The following is a 19,668-nucleotide window of genomic DNA, read 5'->3' as shown; positions in this document are numbered from 1 at the left end:
CTAGAGTAGACAGGAAACACTAGGAACATAACTACACAATAAAAGCACACAGTTCATGACACAAACCACACCAATGGGTCGCCATGCAACTTGTTGAATGGCGACCTATTAGCCAACAAGGCGTTTATTTATTGCTGCCCTGCCCCTGCCCTGTCCCAGGAGGACCAGACTCCGCTGCACATCGCGTCTCGCCTGGGGAAGACGGAGATCGTCCAGCTGCTGCTGCAGCACATGGCCCACCCCGACGCCTCCACCAACAACGGCTACACGCCGCTGCACATCTCGGCCCGCGAGGGACAGGAGGAGACGGCCTCCGTGCTGCTGGAGGCCGGAGCCTCGCACTCGCTGGCCACCAAGGTGACATAATTAATACTGCACAAAGACTTCGGTCACACATAATATACAGTATGTTACGGGGGGTGCAGGGCATCTTTGGACCACTATGTTTCCGCACTCACTCCAGACTAGGGCCACGTAGCAAAAATAGCCGCTCTACAAGCTCAAAAGTCGTCGCAGTGCTCACTGTTATAAAGTATCGCTCGCTATAATAGTATATCGAAATGGAATCAGCAAATATCGTATCGTATCGTTTGGCTTTGTATCGTATGGTTTTACAATGGAAATAATCGGTATCGAATCGCTTGGCAATGGAAATAATACAATTGTGTCAATTCTAAGTATCTGTATCTTGTATTTAGCAATTCTAAGGAAAAATATGGGTTTAATTACTTTTCCATTCCATATCTTGGTCTATCGATAAATGTATGTAATATTCTCTGTGTTCATGTCAAGGCATAGGTTTGTCCACAGTCATGTTGTAGTTTTCGGTGATAGTGGTGGTCAGTGGTCACCTCATCACCGAAAACTGGATGAATAGGCCTTAAAGGCTCATACATACTCCAGTTTTTGGTGATAGGTTATCACCGTTTTAGGTGATAGCTTATCACCTAAAACGGTGATAAGAGTTGAGGCCATCATACTCGCGGTGATGTCCTTAAGGATTGACCCCGCCTCCCTGTGGTTTACCCAACATCTAGACCAATCAGTGAATGGGGTGATAGCTCCAGAGTGAAAAGACTTGTCTGATAGTAAAAACAGAGAGATGGGTCTGTGTTGATAGCGGTGATATCTGATCATCACCGCGACTGACGTAATGGTGTAGTTTTCCAACCCTTTAAAAACTACACCGCGGTGATAAGCTATCACCAAAAACTGGAGTATGTATGAGCCTTAAGTCAATCATCCTTCGTTCAATTCCCTGCTCAGGAACTTTGTTCCTGTAAATCATTGCTACCCCACTCCATCCTCACTATTCACCATCCTCTTTAAATGAAATTATAATACCACAAGGAAATATATTCACTCCTATCACTACCATCTTTGAATGACACACTGCCCAGACTGTAGGAAGGAGACTCCAGTGACCTACTTGTGATGAATGATTGATGATGTTGAGTGATTTCTAATTCAATTTATTGACGTCACCGTCGCTAGAATAGGTGCTTACGGCAAGAAGCTGAGGACACTGGAGGTTTAGTCCTTCAGAGATCTTAAGTGCGTCCAGCAGGAAAGATTATTGCTTAATTTATTCACACACACACACACGTCACACACACACACACACACACACACACACACACACACACACACACACACACACACACACACACACACACACACACAGAGAGTCTTGGAGGCGAGCGCTGCAGTCAAAATAGCACCACCAAAATAACACCATCTGTCCAGACTTTCTCTCTCTCTCTCTCTCCCTCTCTCTCTCTCTCTCCCCTTGTTTCTCTTCCATTTTTCTAATTTCTATCTCCATTTTTCTTGTGTTTGATATACTGTCATGTTAATTCAATTTGAAGTGATTTTTCCTTTAGCTTAATCTATATTCCATCAGAGGGCTTTTAGCCTTTTACCGCATCCCCCCAATCTCTCTCTCTCTCTCTCTCTCTCTCTCTCTCTCTCTCTCTCTCTCTCTCTCTCCCTCCCTCCCTCCCAGCCTCCCTCCCTCCCAACTCTTGTGGAAGAAAGGGTGTGGCTGTGTTCCCAATAAGCCTCAGAGAGCTGACATGCTGTTTCAGACAGTTGGAATAACAATCTGATCTCACCCTGAGCCCGCCTTTTAGTGTAACAACCAGTTAACATTTGAGATGATCTCTCAGTAGATCTGTCCTTGTTTGTTCCATTATGTAGCAATGTTTCTTCATTTATTGGTCCTCTATGCCTTATTTCTCCCCCCCCCCCCTCTCTCCCCATGCCAGTGAGGCAACTGGTTTGTTTTCAGTTAGACATTACATCAGTTATATTCCAAAGGACAAACAAAGGAGGGTTTGGGCATGGGCTGGTTCATAACACACTAGTCATGTGACTACTGTCAGACACAGGCAGCCTATCGGGGCAAGGCTTGCTGGATGTTCCATAATGGCCAAAGATTGCCCTCTGCTGGATGCAGAGGGCAAATTGTGTTGTGAATTTGAAGCATTGTGTTGGATATTGAAATACATACATAATGTATTAGGTGCAAGTCATTGATGCTTGCAAGTCAAGATTTAGGTAGGCTATAGGCCTACAATTTAAACAACTTATTTTTTTGTTGCTTTTTTTTGGGTGGTTTCATCTGATCAAATCATACGATTAAACAAATTAAACAAAGCTCACATTATGTCACAATGTAATGTGAGCCCAATACAGTACAGGTCTACTGACTGAAGACTGGTCACTTTTAGAGATTCTCCTACGTAACGTTAGGCCTGTCACAATTATTCCATAATGGCTATTTGAGATAATTGCACATATTTTGCACAATTGTCATAAATAATCATACATAAAAGTACATACATTTTAAAACATTTTCATGAATGGTGGAAATACCTCTACAAAATTGCGTGTCGCATCGCCACGATTTATGAGCTTGTAGATCAGCTACCGGTATTTTCCACAAATATATATATATATAAAAAAAGAGTATACAAGTATATACCGGTTTGTTTGATGATCGCGACAGCCCTAGCTATACCTGCGTATGAATTGTATTCATCATTCCACCATGCTTCTCTCCACAGAAGGGATTTACTCCCTTGCACGTGGCCGCCAAGTACGGGAGCCTGGATGTGGCCAAACTTCTGCTCCAACGGCAGGCTCCCCCTGACTCTGCTGGCAAGGTATGCATCGCAAATGTGCAACTCAGACACATAACATCAGGATGATATTATGACACGTGCAGGGGTAGGGGTACAGCCGAAATAATGCAACGTGAAAGTAGGCCTATAGTCCTCTAAAATCAAAAACTTGTGTTGCTATTTTTGTATTGAGGCTATGTTGACTGCCACAGCATTGGTAAGGCCTGACTCACACCTTCACAACAGATTGATGTATAGCGGATGCATGAGACTTGTTTACTGATGCAAGCTTGCAATGCATTTCCAATGGGAGTCACATGGTTTGACACAACATTTTTGTTGTATGAGGAGGGGGAGGGGGGGCAGTCGAAACACAGCCGAAAGCCGTACAACAATGATGTTGTGTCAAACCATGTGACTTCCATTTGAAATGCATTGGGGCGGCCATGACACTTACCTTTTGTTTACATCTAGCATCCAACAATGTTGTATGCTATGTAGATGCGAAGGTGTGAGTGAGGCCTAAGCCTAGTTTGGATTAACTGCTATTCATTTCTTTGTTCTAGGAAAGAACAGATAACAAAACAAATACTTTTTTTCCCCTTTGAATTATGTTCTTCTGTTCTTCATAACAAGGACCCCCCCATCCGCCGTCCTCGTTCTTGCCCTCTAATATAACTCTAAATATAACTTAACCTGCAGTACAATCCCCACCCGTAACAACATACCCTATAAACCATGTAATGTTACTGTATGTGTGTGTTTATGTATGTATGTTGCATATGCCACATGCCTGCCTGTCACTTGTGGAGCAATAGAAAGCTCCTGTTGTAAAGGGATTCTGTATTGTGTATTGTATATTTGAATGTATTGTACTGTACCTTTTTAAAGTTTTTGATTCATGGGTTTTTCATTATTGTTTGGACCCAATGTTTTATACATTTGTGTCAATAAAGTAACTAACTAACTAACTAACTACCTAACTAGACTAGCCCTATTATAACAGCAGCTTGCTAAGCTAACCACCGGTTAATGTGTGTGGGCTGACCATCCATACCTTACAGAATGGTCTCACGCCGCTCCATGTCGCTGCGCATTACGATAACCAGAAGGTGGCGCTCCTGCTTTTGGAGAAAGGATCGTCCCCCCACACCATGGCCAAGGTGAGACCCTCGGAGTGGCCCTCGTTAAGACTGACTGACTGGCCGCCATTACTCCTATAGCACTGTTCTGCAGCGAGGAGGAGGGCCTGGGCATAGCCGCGTGGATTTACATACAGAAGATGTGTAGATATGAGTTGGTGTTATCTGTACTATAGTGTGTGTGTGTGTGTGTGTGTGTGTGTGTGTGTGTGTGTGTGTGTGTGTGTGTGTGTGTGTGTGTGTGTGTGTGTGTGTGTGTGTGTGTGTGTGTGTGTGTGTGTGTGTGTGCACGTGCGTGTCCATTTAGTTCCATTATACACTCTCAAGAGTTACAGAAAGAGTTAAATTATTGTTAAATGTCTGCATTGCTCAAGTTATTTTACAAGAACCAAATGGACCCATAAGGATCCATTTAAATAAGAGTTAAATTATTGTTAAACATCTGCAGTACTTAAGTTAATTTACAAATAGCCTACACAATTCGAGAATGTAGACGAATTGTTATCTTGAACGTTTTTACCTGTTTGTCGACGAAATTGTCATTATATTTAGTCTCATAGTTTCAGTCATCATAGCTTAGTCAGTGAAAAAAGGTAGTCGACGGACATTTTTCTTTATTTTATTTTTTCTCATTTTAAAAAGAATGTCTGTAATTCACTTAATTTACAACAACATGTTGGAAAAGTTTGAGAGCAAGAGTGTCTGTCCTGTTGTCTGTTTTGTTTGTCTGTTCACACTTGTCATTGTTTAACTGTTTTTAGTTTTTTCATGTTTATCACATTTATATGTCTTTTTTATTATGTATTGTATGTGGAACATTTACATTGCCTGTTATTTTTTTCATTTTATATAACTGAACTACTCATTATCATTGTCGATAATATTCTGATGTTGTCATACAAAAAATGCCTAATAAAAAACAACGCCACTCTTCCCCTGACGTGTGTCTGGACCTGCAGAACGGCTACACTCCTCTCCACATCGCGGCCAAGAAGAACCAGATGGACATCGCCACGGTGCTGCTCCAGTACGGGGCGGAGACCAACATCCTGACCAAGCAGGGCGTCACTCCTCTCCACCTGGCCTCCCAGGAGGGACACGCCGAGATGGCCGCCCTGCTGCTGGAGAAGGAGGCCCAGGTCAACATCCCCACCAAGGTACTGAGTCACTGCACAGTTTTTACTTTGCAAGTAAAAGTCCGGAATTAAAAAATGTCCACCTCATCAGTGCCCATATACCCGAGGCGGGGTTGGCGAAAGGGCCTTTTCTGTGTGGAGTTTGCATGTTCTCCCCCCGTGTCCCCTAAGGTAGGTATACCCTCACAAAAACATGGCAGTAATCCTGGTCTCTAAAACTACCTCCCCCCTGGCCAACCTGGGCGCCTGATGGAGGGGAAAGGAACTGGTCGGAAATAACGTGTTCCTTCCACGCGCTACGTCCGGCCAGGGAAATCCCCCCCCCCCCCCCCCTGTCAGGTGAAAAGAAGCAGCTTGGACTCCTCATGCATAGAAGTAGGCATGAGGTCAGTCCGCTGCCCCCCCCAGCTTGGCAGAGGAAGTGTAGCGCCCAGGATTACATTAGATAATTGGCACTGGGTGAAAAAACTGGGTTGCAAAATCGTGGGATTTCCCCTCTACCCACCAAATCTCTTTGAAAACAATCTCAGGTTGCTCACTAGCAGCACCGGCCCTCAAACTGGCAACTCTACTCACTACAGTATAATATGACATGACCGTGAAGCCTGATCTGTTATCACCAATGACCTCAGATAAGAAACAGGAAAGTGGTGTTATTTTAAATAGAATTAAGTTTGCACAAAAGAGCCAGTGAGACCTCAACCTCTAGAGATAACATTTTAACGAGGCAGCTCATCAGAGCCTCGGCTTGTAACACATGTGACAGTTGTGGCTTTTGCTAGCACAATAATGGTGATCTATAATGTCATATAATATCAGAAATTTACGGCTAGGGTTGCTCGTTTGCCTACTCACTGCCTGGAATGGTATTTTTGGAAGCTTGTCTATGGCAAGGGATTTCCTACTACGGGGTGTTCCATTAATGGACATATCTGTCCAGCTGAGATTGAAACGAGATGAACGTTGGTACATTCTGGTTCCGTTCTCTTCAGTGCAGTGAGTAGAGAACAGAGGAGAGGATGACAGTCATGACATGTCTGGCCCTGAATGCCAGAATGAATCCTTCAATCAAACCCAACCTCCCAATTTACTAGCTGTCAAGCTTCGTCTGCTGTCCCAGCACAATTGGCAGATTTATACCTCTTTAGACGTTATCTGCCTCTAGCACAGGGATGGGTGAAACTATAGAACTGGTCACCAATAAGAAAAACAACACGTTTATCCAGTTTATCCAGAGATAGTTTCCTGTTAATGTTCATATTCTCAAAGTCAACGGTATATTCTAGCCGTCTATTAAACATGATTGGTGGTCTGGCAGGAGACTTTGGGAAAATGTATGTTATGTGTTATTACAATGAAAGTGCCACAGTCAGTGGTCATCCTTTATCTTCAAACAGTTAGCGTGTACAGTAAGCAAGGGTTTGAATCTGGCTCCCGAATGACTGACTGGCATGCCATCTAAGGCTTCACTCACACTGTCACAACAGAATGTTGTATAGCCGATGCATGAGACTTGTTGACTGTTGCAAGCTCGCAATTCATTTTCAATGGGAGTCACATGGTTTTGTTGTATGAGGGGGAGGGGGACTAGTCAAAACACAGCCGAAAGCCGTACAACAAAAATGTCGTGTCGAACCACGTGACTTCCATTGGAAATGCATCGGGGCGGGCGGCCATGACACTTACCCTTTGTTTACATCTAGCGTGCGACAGTGTTGTATGCTAGATGTGAAGGTGTGAGTGAGGACTATGAGGCCTTTCTCCGTGATATTGCAGAGGTACTGACGTGTTGTTGTTGTCGTTGTGCACAGAGTGGCCTGACGTCCCTCCACCTGGCAGCCCAGGACGATAGAGTGGCCGTGGCTGAGATCCTGGCCACACACAGTGCCAACCTCGACCAGCAGACTAAAGTATGGACACATACATTCCTCATCTTCGTTGGTCACTGTCATTCCAATCTGGGTTTATTAAAAACACGCTGTTTTGCTGTGTGTATCTATTAGTATTACTGTCTACATTTATTAGTTAACCACGATTAACTGTCATTTCCACCAGTTGGGCTACACTCCTCTTATCGTAGCGTGTCACTACGGTAACGCCAAGATGGTCAACTTCCTGCTGCAGAATGGAGCGTGTGTCAACGCCAAGACGAAGGTACTAAAACTATACACAGTGATGTCCTGGTGCTAAAACCGATCGGGCTAAACATGTCAGACCACCACCAGTATGGGGCTATGAGAGCTGATCTCAGAGTAAAAAGTCAAAGTCTATGTAATCATTCAAAGGAGGAGTGACAATTGAATACATACTGCACCACGTTGGATGTAACAGATGTATGTATTAAAGACCATTAATACATATCTGTAGACCATTATGCTAGACTTGTTTGAAGTGTTTACACACTACTCATGACTGAGCATTATTCAATTACTCTCGCATTGCTGTGATGACATGGAGACAGAGCATGGCTTTGATGAATTGCTAGTCTTTGGTAGGGTTTTTATTACATATTACATATACTGTACGTACATCAACATTGTATGTACTGTATGGGACTGGTCTGCCCTCCTTAGTATTAACTATACGGAGAGACGGACAGTAGGTCGCGTAGGGGAAACGAGACGGTAGGAAAGCTGAGAGGGAGAGACGTTGTTAACCTTCGACATCATGGATCTTTCCCAGAATGGATACACGCCACTCCACCAGGCCGCACAGCAAGGAAACACGCACATCATCAACGTGCTGCTACAGCATGGTGCCAGTCCCAACGCTATCACTGTGGTGAGTGGGGCACGCACGCACGCGCACACACACACGCCACTTCATTCACAAAATACATACCATTGGTTTTCAACCAGTGGTCCGGGGACCACCAGTGGTCCTTGAGGGGGTTCCAGGTGGTCCCCAGCTAAATGATGGAGAGTTTGTAACCAAATGGACCCTTATAAGTCCATTTAACTATTGAGAGTGTACAATGAAACCAAATTGACCCGTAAGGGTCATTTTACGCTCTCAAGAGTTGAATCATTGTTAAACATCTGCATTACTTAGTTCATTTACAAGAGGTCTACATAATTGGAGAATGGAATTGTGGACAAAATCCTAAGGTCCAATGATAACAAAATTCACTAGTTTTGGGCCAGCAAGTCTAAATCTCATCGAATGGTGGTCCGTGGCTCAAATGCTGAAAAAGGAATGATATGAACCTGCCTTGGACATAAACTACAGTACCGGTATGTTGATAATTGACACCTCTGTTCTATTGCAGAACGGTAACACTGCTCTGGCAATCGCACGGAGACTGGGCTACATCTCCGTGGTGGACACTCTGAGGGTCGTCACCGAGGAGATTATCACCACCACAACGGCACGTCACACACCGGTCACGTCACCCTGTCCCTGTCTCTATTAATTGTTGTAATGGAAATGTGCCAGGGGACACTGCAGACTTCTGTACGAAAAGACAGCAAGCAAGTCTGCAAAACAGCTTAATGCTCCAAATGTATATATTTTTTTACTGAGCAAAAGCATGTTTTCTTCTTCCACGTGATACTGTACGTCCAACGGGGGAAACGTCCCCCTGTCAGGTGATAAGAAGCGGCCTGCTCACTCCTCATGCAGGAAGCATGAGCTCAGTTCGGGGCTCTCCCCAGGTTGGCAGAGGGAGAGCAGCGCGCAGGATTACAGTTTAGGCAATAGGCGCCGGGTTAAAAATGGGTTACAAAATCAAGGGATGATGTTAAAACAATGTTTTCTTTTGCACGATACAAAAGCAAAGTAACTTCTTTCTTTATACTTACCACTGAATATACTGTATTGATGTGCATAATGGCACATTTTGAACTAAACCACAAAGGCCTACATTTGAAGCATATAACCTAACTCTTTTGAGCGTTTAGATTACTACTAACCTTGTTCTGTTCCTGGTTCAACAGACGGTGATATCAGAGAAACATAAGCTCAACGTGCCAGAGACCATGACTGAAGTTCTGGACGTCTCTGACGAGGAGGGTAAGTGATGGACACCTGAGCCGAGCAACGTCGGCCCCCCATCAAAGGCGCTCAAAATGGAAGGAGACCTTTTGGTGGAAGGTCGTCTAGGAGTCCAGTTACATGTCCAGTAACACGTTCACTTACAGTGGACCAACCGTATCAGATATCACCAATCCTTATTTATCTCAGTGAGAGTTACCGTAATCAGCATTGGTCGTTAGCACCTGCCCTGCTTTAACCCTCCAATCAGTCATAAGCTGGTGAGAGGTCCAAAGTGTGCATTGCACTCATTTTAAGTGTACATTTGGCTCTACCATGGTGTGTAAAAGCCCGGAATTAGCCGGGGAGCCACAGGACCAACATTTGAGAGGATCTGTGACGTCATGCCGTAATTTTTATTTGTGTTTTTGAGTGCACTCCAAGGAACAGCAATGTCCGTGTTCACCTACCTATGTGTTCGTTCACCTACCTATACACCTATATGTGGCCATGAGCACCAGTATTTGACTATGAGTACCAGTAGGGGCGCTGTTGTGCCAGAAACAGAGAGAGAGAGATAGTATTAGTGCTGCACTGTTGCCTGCTAATGAGAGAGAGAGAGAGATAGAGAGAGAGAGGAGAGGAGGGGGGAGAGGGAGAGGGAGAGAGGAGAGGAGGGGGGAGAGGGGAGTTGCACCACTCAGTTCACACAGGTGTGATTTTTTTCTATTAATTTGGTCATTAGGGTCCACAGAATAAAAGGCCCTTTATAGGTTGTCTATGGTGTGGTATGCTAAAATTGCCATAATTTTTTTTTCGCAGTGTTTCCGGCAGAGCAGGCCTCTCATTCTGTAGACCTTAATGACCAAGTGAATAGAGAAAACACAAATAAAAAGTTCGGCATGACGTCACAGGTTAAACTCTATTCCTTGAGCTTTTGGGCCTGTGGCCCCCCCGGCTAAATGTACAATACCCCAAAATGAATTAAATGAATCCCAGGACATAATAACTGGTCCAAAATGTAATAAAATTCTGAACCTAAAATGTAAAAAAAAAAAAACCTTTCATCTTCTTAATAAGTTTCAAACTGCACGGCTCCTTGCCCTGGTTTTGGAATGCTGATTTATTTGACCCTATAGAGTCTACATTGTGGTTCTAGTAGTACGTGTAGTGAGTGACCATGTTGTCCACCCACAGTGTTGAAACGCATTGAGGATGATGTAATGTCGGATGACTCCATGGACCTGGAAGGTATTGAGAACAACACAAGTCGTGTGTGTGGTTGGGTTCACTGTGGAACCCAACTAAAGGGTGCTGTGACTCGCATGGCGAATGAACTTAAAGCCATGGCCATTTGGTTACGTCATTTAATACTAACATAAATGTTAGAAGCCACGGAGAATTTGTCTTTGAGTGGAGCATTTGAAATGTTTGTTCTGGCTCACAGCATCATCACGCTTTGATACTGTAGGATGTTATGCCCACGTGTCAATGCAGCATGTTGTTTTTCTTCTCTTGCCCCGTCTAACACAAAGTTCAAGGGACTAAATAGCACAGGAAACGTTTTAAGAATTTAAACTCTCCTCATGTTGTGGAAAATCCAGAAAAAACACCCTCTTATAAAAGCCTCTTCGCCCATTTAGGCCTGACGTCGAAATAAAAAAAAACGTTCGCTCTGAAAGAATATATATTCAAAGATTTGTGCCGCATTTTTATGATTTTTCAAAAATAGCAAACCTACAAGCTCATAGCGCGCCACTCGGTGGTGCGCTAGGAGCTTGTAGATCTGCTATTTTTCAATAGCTAAAGTATAACATAATGCTTAGTTAAAACACCAATAGGGGTTCCCGTCCAGACCCCATAGCAAATTATGATTCATTGTCAAATCTCTTTTGGGATGACATTCAGTTCTTCAAATTTCTCATTGAACAATGGAACACATTCAGGAATCACATTTTCACGTGTGCCTCCCGCCACTGGATTTAGTTTTTCTTATAAGTGATGACCTTATCGTTATCTGCGCTAAAACAAACGCCCACTGAACTTGAAACAAAATGCATTGATTTGTCTTTGATACGTAGATGAACTAATTCCTCTGTGCTTCTTTGAATGTGAAGCTCACATTGTTTCATCTTCTTTTTAACCCTTGCCCTCTCCAGGGAGCAAATATTCTATTGCCACCAGAGCATCCCTGTCTAAGTACAGTATGTTACTCACTTGTCCTGCTGGCCTCGCATACGCTTACTGACACACCTGGGGCAAAGTCAACTTAGAGTTCCCATCTAGGAGCGTTTGGCTTGAGTGTGTGTGATGCATACCAGATGATATCTGTGTCACAGCATGGAAACAAACAACTGACCCAGATTTGTGTAATAGTACCATAATATAAATGACACTTTCTTTCACGACGAGGTCTCCTGCCTCGACTGTGATCTCAAGTTCATCCGTTAAAGTGGTTGATTCATACCATCACAACAACGGTACAGAAGGATTGTATATTATTACATCACACTCATACTGTAGGTTTTATGACACATTTTTAAGTTTGACCATGCAGTTTAATGACATGACCACCTCGCACACACATCCAATACACGTTACAATGGAAGTTGGCCCTCTGTTCATCTCTACTCCGTGGTCCTATCTGAAGGGTTCCATTACAACAGAAGATATGGCAAACTCAATCAATCTTAATCCGTCAGTCAATCTCAATGATATGAAAATGTTGGCCAAATTGTAACTGTAGGAAGTAGTGATTATGGGGGATTCTGCCCCCTGCTGTACAATAGTGGTAACAGCAGCAGTAGTGCTTTTATTCCATGGCCATATGCTGTAGAGTGCGCAAACAAATCCTGCATCCATCGCGTACTGGATGAGGATGATAAGAGGTGTGTACGTAAAAGAGAACGACAGGAGAGTGCACAGCACACTGCAGTGTATGGTTGCTGTGTGCACATAGGCTATAGCACTGTCTGAAAGGGTGCTCTGTCTCTCTAGGTGACGATACGATGACCGGGGACGGAGGGGAGTACTTGAGGGCAGAGGACTTGAGGGAGCTGGGAGATGACTCCCTGCCAGGACAGTACTTGGACGGAATGAACTACCTCCGCTTCAGCTTGGAAGGGGGGCGCACCGACAGGTAAAATAAACACACGCGCCTCTGTTAAAAAGGGGAGTGGAGGGCTTAAGTGTGTTGTGTGTGTTGTGTTGTGTGTGTGTGTGTGTGTGTGTGTGTGTGTGTGTGTGTGTGTGTGTGTGTGTTTGTGTGTGTGTGTGTGTGTAATCACATCTCAATGTGATTCCATTCTTAACGTTTTACAATATGTCAGGGCGGCTGTGGCTCAGGAGGTAGAGCAGGTCGTCCAATGATCACTGCGTCGGCGGTTCGAATCCCGGCTCCTCCTGTCCACATGTCGAAGTGTCCCTTGGGCAAGACACTGAACCAATGAGTCCAATGACTCCAATGACCAATGGACCAATGTCCAATGACCAACCAATGAGTCCAATGAGTCGGTCGGTGTGAGCTCGCCACCATTGGTGTGTGAATGTGGGAAGTGAGGACGCTGGCGTCGACTGTTCGCCGCTTCACCTCCCAATGTATGAATGAATGAACCATTGTAAAGCGTTTGAGCACTTGGAAAAGTGCTATAAAAAATGCAATTCATTATAATATGTACTCATATCCTCAATTTTCCCCTCTGCCTTCCCTGTCACACATCAACATACAGCGCTGTAACGCAAAGGTACTGTGTGCTGAACCTGACCCAGATGTTGTGTGTGACTCCTCAGCACTTTCGTTCAGTAGTTTGTATAGACAGACAAGTCCTGTAGTCTTTTTTAGTGTGCTAGAAGGCATTATAACTCATGAATGCCATTCAGATTTTCACCCCAGCTCATATCCCAGGTGTTCCATGGCAACTTCATCCATTTCACTTAGAAATGTCGACACAGTAGTAGTTTCAATGGTAGGAAACTAACATGGTTCCATAATATTCTCTTTTCCAGTAAAACAGGAAAATCCTGGGTGTTCATTTAGGTTCATTTAACATTTAATTATTTATTTTTACACCCTCTGCGTTAATAAGTAACACTTTTTCAAAATGTTACTCAAGTTATGAAACTCTGTTGGCTTTCATTCCGTTTTTTTCCTATACAATTTCTCTCCCTCATTATGGCAATTTTTGGGCCTACAGTATATTGAGAAATACCCCAATATGTTTACGCTTACATTAATGACCCACCGCTATATCTGTTATATCCTTCCCTGAGATGTTATCATCAGTCTGACCTGCACTCTCCTCTCTGCCGCCCGCAGCACGGACAGGTCCTTCACGCCCACCCATCACACCTACTACTCCCTGAAACATGAAGGCTTAATGGAGGAGATGCTCGCCAGTCACCAGGTACACATGGATTCAATTAACGACTGATTTCAGTAATTTGGATTCCATAGAAGCCCAGCATGTCTTTTTGTGAAAGCATGCTGCCCGCCGTAAATAGATCGGCTATTAGTTATTTTAAGATGAAAGAGTATTTGAAGTGTTCAAACTATGACATTAGAATACAAGTTTAGAAGCATCTTCCAGGAACATGAATGGTCTCAGAAATGTCATAAAAGCCTCAAATCTTTGATTTATTCAGCTGGTCGGTGTATTCTAATTGATATATTGGCTGACATTTAACAATAGTTTAACAATAAACTTTATTGTCCAGGATTATGCACTGAAACAGTCAACTTCAATGGGAATTAATAAATAACTATAAAAATAGAGCAATTATCTTTTTATGCATTGTTTGGGACAATGTTTGGCACCGATATTTTTGTCATGAATTAAAAGTAGATTTAACTCAGAGTTTAGAGTTTAACATTTTTATGTATTACACTGTTCACAGTGCACGGTAGTATGTGTGTATGTAAAAATGTGTCTTTGTTGTGTGTGCCACAGGTATCGGCTCTTTCTAGAGAGAACGAGAGGGACTCGTACCGGCTGAGCTGGGGGACAGAGAACCTGGACAACGTGGCCCTGTCCTCCAGTCCCATCCACTCTGGGTAGGTACAGAACAACAGTGTGAGAGGGAGGGTGACTGATTTAAGCAGTCACACCTGGTTTGACTCAGGCCAGGTGTGACTGCTTAAATCAGTCACCCTCCCTCTCACAAACAGACACAGTGGCCATGCCAAGAAACGTACGGTTATTCACATAACCCCGGCTCTTCGATATATCATGAGCGAGATATCTCGCCAAAACACCCTCCTTGACTTGATGGCGAGGAAGAGATTTTTGCTAATCTTGAATGACAGATCCGCACTATACTTTGGGGCCTTGTAAGGGGTATAGGGAGATGGCTCACACTGGACTTAGGGTCATTCACGTATCCTCAGTTCTTTGATATCATGAGCGAGATATCTCGCTATGGGACAGCCTATAACGAAACCCTAGAAGAAGTGAATTCTTGTTTTCACAACACATATCAAGGGATGACCATAGCTGAGTGGCTAGAGACTCGAGAGGCAGTCTGGCAACCTGAAGGTCTCCGGTTTAAACCTCTTGCTAGTTTACCTCTGCTCACCCCTTGTGTTCATCTGACCTGAGCCAGTTAAGCAGAAAAGGTGATTTCCCCCTCCCCTGGGGACCAGAAAATACTCCCCCTGTATTACAGGGGGAGTACAGAATGGACAGAATGGAGTACAGAATGGAGTACAGAATGGAGTTCATCAGTTGAACACGCATCAGCGATAACTCTTATCTGTTGTCGACTGCGAGTGTCTTGTGCGTGGGAGTGGGGTTGGTTGAATAAGTTGATTCTCCTAGATTTTTCTCTCTAACTTTTTCTGTTGTGGGTTTCCTCCCTCTCTCTCTCTCTCTCTCTCTCTCTCTCTCTATATCTCTCTCCCCTGCCCTATTTCTTCCCTCCCTGCGTTGTGATTTCTTTTTGTAGTCGTTCCTCTCCGTGCCCTGATCATGGAGACCACAGCAGGTGACCCACTGCACCTTGCCTTTACCATCCATTGTTGTCCTTCTTCCTCTCATCTTCCTCACCTTCCTCTTCCTCTCTTCACAGTGTGTGCTCTCATCGGAGGAGAGGTGTTTGTTTGTGTGTGTGTGCGTGTGTGTGTGTGTGTGCGTGTGCGTTTCCGTTTGCTACAGGTTGTTTTGTTGTACATTTTACCTTCTCTGTCTCATACAGTTAAATCCGGACTGTCTATTTAACTCTCGAGAGTGTAAAAATGGGATGACGGGTGGAGCAGTGTGCACTCATTTTTACACTTTCAGAGTTAAAGGAACACCCCCGATTTTTACTGTACACAGCCTCTTTCTCTGTTTGGGTTCACGCAGCAAGCTATGCTCCAATGTAACCCGAACAAACAGATCATGCCTGTTTTCAAAATATCGCATATAAAATATCTCCACATGCAGCGCGGTGGTCGTGTTCAAGGTATACGATTGAATGCTTTACATTGGAGCATGAAAGCAAGGTGACCCAAGAGATGCTAAGAGGCACAGGAGGTGAATTTACTGTATCGTTTATTCCACACAATGTCTCGTTAAAGCACTGCCACTAACATGTTTTGCCATTGTGTTCCTCCGTTTCCAGAAGGGGCACTTTGGCAAACACCACTAATTACAGTACTGTCCCCTTACGGTCTCACCTAAGTCCCCTTATTTCCCTGTCCCCTCCTTGCCAATTTTTATTTATTTTATACCCCCAAACACATGACAAAATGAAAGAAGCAGCTATGATCGTTATCTTAAAGGGTGTGGAAATAATAAAATAAAGTCCCCCCCATTCTGTGTTGCCTATATAGAACTGGAGCTCTGAAAAAAATCTGTAACATTATGAAGTACATGATCTTGATGATGTCATAAAGATGTACTTCATAATGTTACTGATTTTCTTCCAGACCTCCAGTTCTAGGCAACACAGAATGGGGGTGGGGACTTAAAAAAAAAAAAAACTTATTTCCACACAACAACTCTAAGGTAAATTATAAGGTATATTCAAGATAACGATCATAGTTGCTTCTCAAGTCTCAAGTGCTGTCAAGTCTGTCTGTGTTGTGTTCAACAGTGTGTCCAAGTGTTTGCTTTACTTAAATTATTTACAATATGAATAGATATTGGCGCCACGTTCGCACACACACACCCATCACACCCATAGCCCCTCATTGACATCTGTGATTGTCGTGTATATTCACCACTTGCATTTTGCATGTGTTGTGTTGTGAGCAATGAAAGTAGGTTTTCAACAGGTGAGGTCATTTTCAATGTAAATGTGCAGTACTGTGTGTGCTCTGAGGTAAAGTACCGCGCACTGACGGCACCCTGAGGACGGTGCGATGAAGGCGCAATCCATGTCTTCCATGGATTGTCTTTCAGCAAGTTCATACTTCTTGGCATGAGAAACCACAGCCAAACACTTGTACAATGGAGCTCATCTGCCATAGATTCTTAACCACTTAAACCCTATATACTTTAGTTGACTGGTGTCCCTCAGGGATCTATACCTGGCCTCCTGGGGAAAAGAAGGTCCCAGGTTCGAGCCCCGACATTGCCGACAATGTGTCAAGGTGTCCTTGAGCAAGACACTTATCCCCTAAATCTTTATTATCATTATTATTATTATTATTATTATTATTATTATTATTATTATTATTATTATTATTATTATTATTATTATTATTATTAATTATATACGTAGTACTTGCCCACCTCCTTTTCACCCTCTACACACAATCTCTTCAGCAAAAATAGCCAATCTGCAAGCCAACAATGCATTGTGTTGCAATGCGTCGTGAGCTTATAGATCAGCTATTTTTTGCCGATTGTTCACCTATTATGACATGCCCAGAGTAGGGACCTCGTAGGTTCATGTGGTTAAGTCAATTCTAATCACTCACACCTGTGTAAACATTCCTAACCACGTCACAACCGTTTCCAGCTTCCTGGTGAGCTTCATGGTGGACGCCAGGGGCGGAGCCATGCGCGGCTGCCGCCACAACGGCCTGCGCATCATCATACCGCCCAGGAAGTGCAGCGCGCCGACGCGGGTGACCTGTCGGCTGGTGAAGAGGCACCGTCTGGCCTCCATGCCCCCCATGGTGGAGGGAGATGGCCTGGCCTCCCGGATCATCGAGGTGGGGCCCTCGGGGGCCCAGTTCCTCGGGTAAGGCTGTGCTAGACGTTGTAGACGGATCGATATGGAAATGTGGACGCATCAGGGGTGGTCATGAAGGAGGGAATGAGCTGAAGGCCAGGATTGTAAGACGTTTGGTATAATGGAGGAATTTTACTCTTTTGCTTTGGCTACAGATACTGACGTAATGTCAATGAAGTTCATTTGAATTTAAAATTCATTGAGAAGGAATATATTCATAGATGGCTTGGATTAGGCTACTAGTAAAAGAGAGGTAGGCTACTGTACACAGTACAGTACAGTACAATACAATACGTAATAGTGTCAGAGATAAATTAACACTCCAGATTTGACTGTTTAGTGGCAAATGTAAATGTAATTTTTTACATCCCGTGTATTGATAATGCTTTGTCTCTTGAAGAGAAGCTAACAATATGCTGCCCTTTCATTTTTTTTGCAGATTAAGTTCCTCCCTGCCTCTGCCTTACTAAACCTGTTTCTGTATCTGCCTTTTGCTTCTGTCCAGCGTCAGGGACTCAGTGTAACCTTATAATAGTTGCGTTTCCACTGCATGGTGCCGCCTCAGCTCGACTCGTTCAACTTTGTTTTCCCACTGACGGCTTTCGACGTAGCTCGCCGTCATAGCGACATCCAACCCTATGCAAAGGATAGTGCTGAACAAGGCTGAAGTTGAAGCTATTTCTAATGCTACAGCTAGAAACTACAGTCCAACAAACGGTTTCTGACATATTTTAGCTTACAAATAGGGCATGCAGTGATTTAGTGTCGCATTTGCAACACCTAGTCCAAAGGTTTGTTAACAATATTTGGGAACTTCCATACGGTACATCATGACGCAATGATGCTAGTCAAGATACTCTTCTCTCTGACCAATCAGTAGCAGACCGTTTTTCATGTCACCTTTTGTTATCGCCTCAGCTAGCTTGAAACCTTGATTGAGGTGACACCAAAGAAGTTCCACGTGACGTATACGGTATAACACATGTATATTTTCCGAACGGGAAAAACCAAAAAAGGCAAAGTTGACGAGTCGAGATGAGCCAGTATGCAGTGGAAAAGCGCCATATTACTCTGCTCTACCGCATGCCTCTGAAACTGCCAACTGCAAGCTAACTCTCTCTTTAATCTTATCACCCTTCAGAGACAAGCTATTGCGATTAACTACTTCACCTTTACCATGATTGATTTGATATGTAGCTTTATAAAAAAAATTTCCCCACACATGAGTGTGAGCAGCACTCTCTGCTGGCAATGTTTACTATCAAAGCCTTCACACCGGTGATAAAAACACCAGTGACTTATAATACGAATAAGCCTCAAAATAGCAAAGCACCCACATAAAGCGTCGACTGTGATTAGAGTTCCCTGACCACATGTTTGACCCCTCGCGCCCACCACACCCCCAAAGCAAACACTGTGTGCTCTCTTCTTCCTCACTGCTGCGCACGGACCCGTTGCTTGGCTGATTGGTCACACAGTAAGCTCCACCTCCCCACCGCCCCACCCCCTCTTAACGAGGGCGAGAGCTTGGTTAGCCGTATTCTCCAGCTGGGGCCGCCAGGGACAAAATTCCTCGGGTAGGAAGAAAAAGAAACAACAACAACAACAACAACAGACAGACAAACAACCCTTTCACATCAACAGCAATACATATGAAACAATCCATGGTTGCCGGTTCCATTTCTGTTCATTTACACCAATACTACTCCACCTCCCTACCCCGGTTTGTCTGCATTTGTATGTTCCTGTATACCACATGCTAGTGCCCCATGTCCTATTGTTAGTTATTGTATTGTAGATACCGCTCCCACCACATTACTGTTATTACCACACTTGTGCCTGATTTATGCTCCTGTCGCACGGCAAAGTATAAATCGGCGTTTACATTCCCATGCTCGTCATCTTCTGTGTTAGTGCTTCCTGTTTCACGTGACGGGTGTCATCGTCTTCCTGGGTGGATGGTTCTCACTTTTAGCATGCTTCACCTTAGACGTGTTGTTGTTGTCACACTGAAATCGGCGTGTCGTGCGCTGCGGCCTGGTTGAATGCTGGCATGGTGACATGCACGGACGCTCGCTCGCACGCACGCACGCACATGCGGTTGTCCTCCGGCTGCATGCACGCTCACTTTGTTGT

The 19,668-nt window shown here is 44.1% G+C and overlaps 1 protein-coding gene across 5 annotated transcripts in view; it reads left to right on the top strand.

Moving 5' to 3' along the window:
• The window catches only part of LOC308334992 (uncharacterized protein), a gene marked incomplete at its 5' end in the record, with an annotated part of 160,372 nt that overhangs the window by 103,065 nt on the left and 37,639 nt on the right, over nt 1-19,668 (top strand). For 2 of the 5 annotated variants that reach the window (XM_080791911.1, XM_080791910.1), the window contains 15 exons: nt 160-357; nt 3,069-3,167; nt 4,190-4,288; nt 5,227-5,424; nt 7,215-7,313; nt 7,459-7,557; nt 8,086-8,184; nt 8,672-8,770; nt 9,339-9,414; nt 10,573-10,626; nt 12,373-12,514; nt 13,691-13,778; nt 14,322-14,425; nt 15,316-15,354; nt 17,317-17,541. In XM_080791911.1, coding sequence (XP_080648037.1) covers nt 160-357; nt 3,069-3,167; nt 4,190-4,288; nt 5,227-5,424; nt 7,215-7,313; nt 7,459-7,557; nt 8,086-8,184; nt 8,672-8,770; nt 9,339-9,414; nt 10,573-10,626; nt 12,373-12,514; nt 13,691-13,778; nt 14,322-14,425; nt 15,316-15,354; nt 17,317-17,541 — 1,718 coding nt within the window. The remainder of the gene's footprint in view (nt 1-159; nt 358-3,068; nt 3,168-4,189; nt 4,289-5,226; nt 5,425-7,214; nt 7,314-7,458; nt 7,558-8,085; nt 8,185-8,671; nt 8,771-9,338; nt 9,415-10,572; nt 10,627-12,372; nt 12,515-13,690; nt 13,779-14,321; nt 14,426-15,315; nt 15,355-17,316; nt 17,542-19,668) is intronic. The other 3 variants (XM_080791914.1, XM_080791913.1, XM_080791912.1) reach the window with 2 other exon arrangements.

The sequence above is a fragment of the Protomyctophum bolini genome (genome assembly GCF_963924005.1).
Source record: "Protomyctophum bolini genome assembly, chromosome: 20".
NCBI classification, from domain to species: Eukaryota; Metazoa; Chordata; class Actinopteri; order Myctophiformes; family Myctophidae; genus Protomyctophum; species Protomyctophum bolini.
Note: the sequence above shows the minus strand (reverse complement) of the source record. Positions and strands in the feature narration are given on the sequence as shown.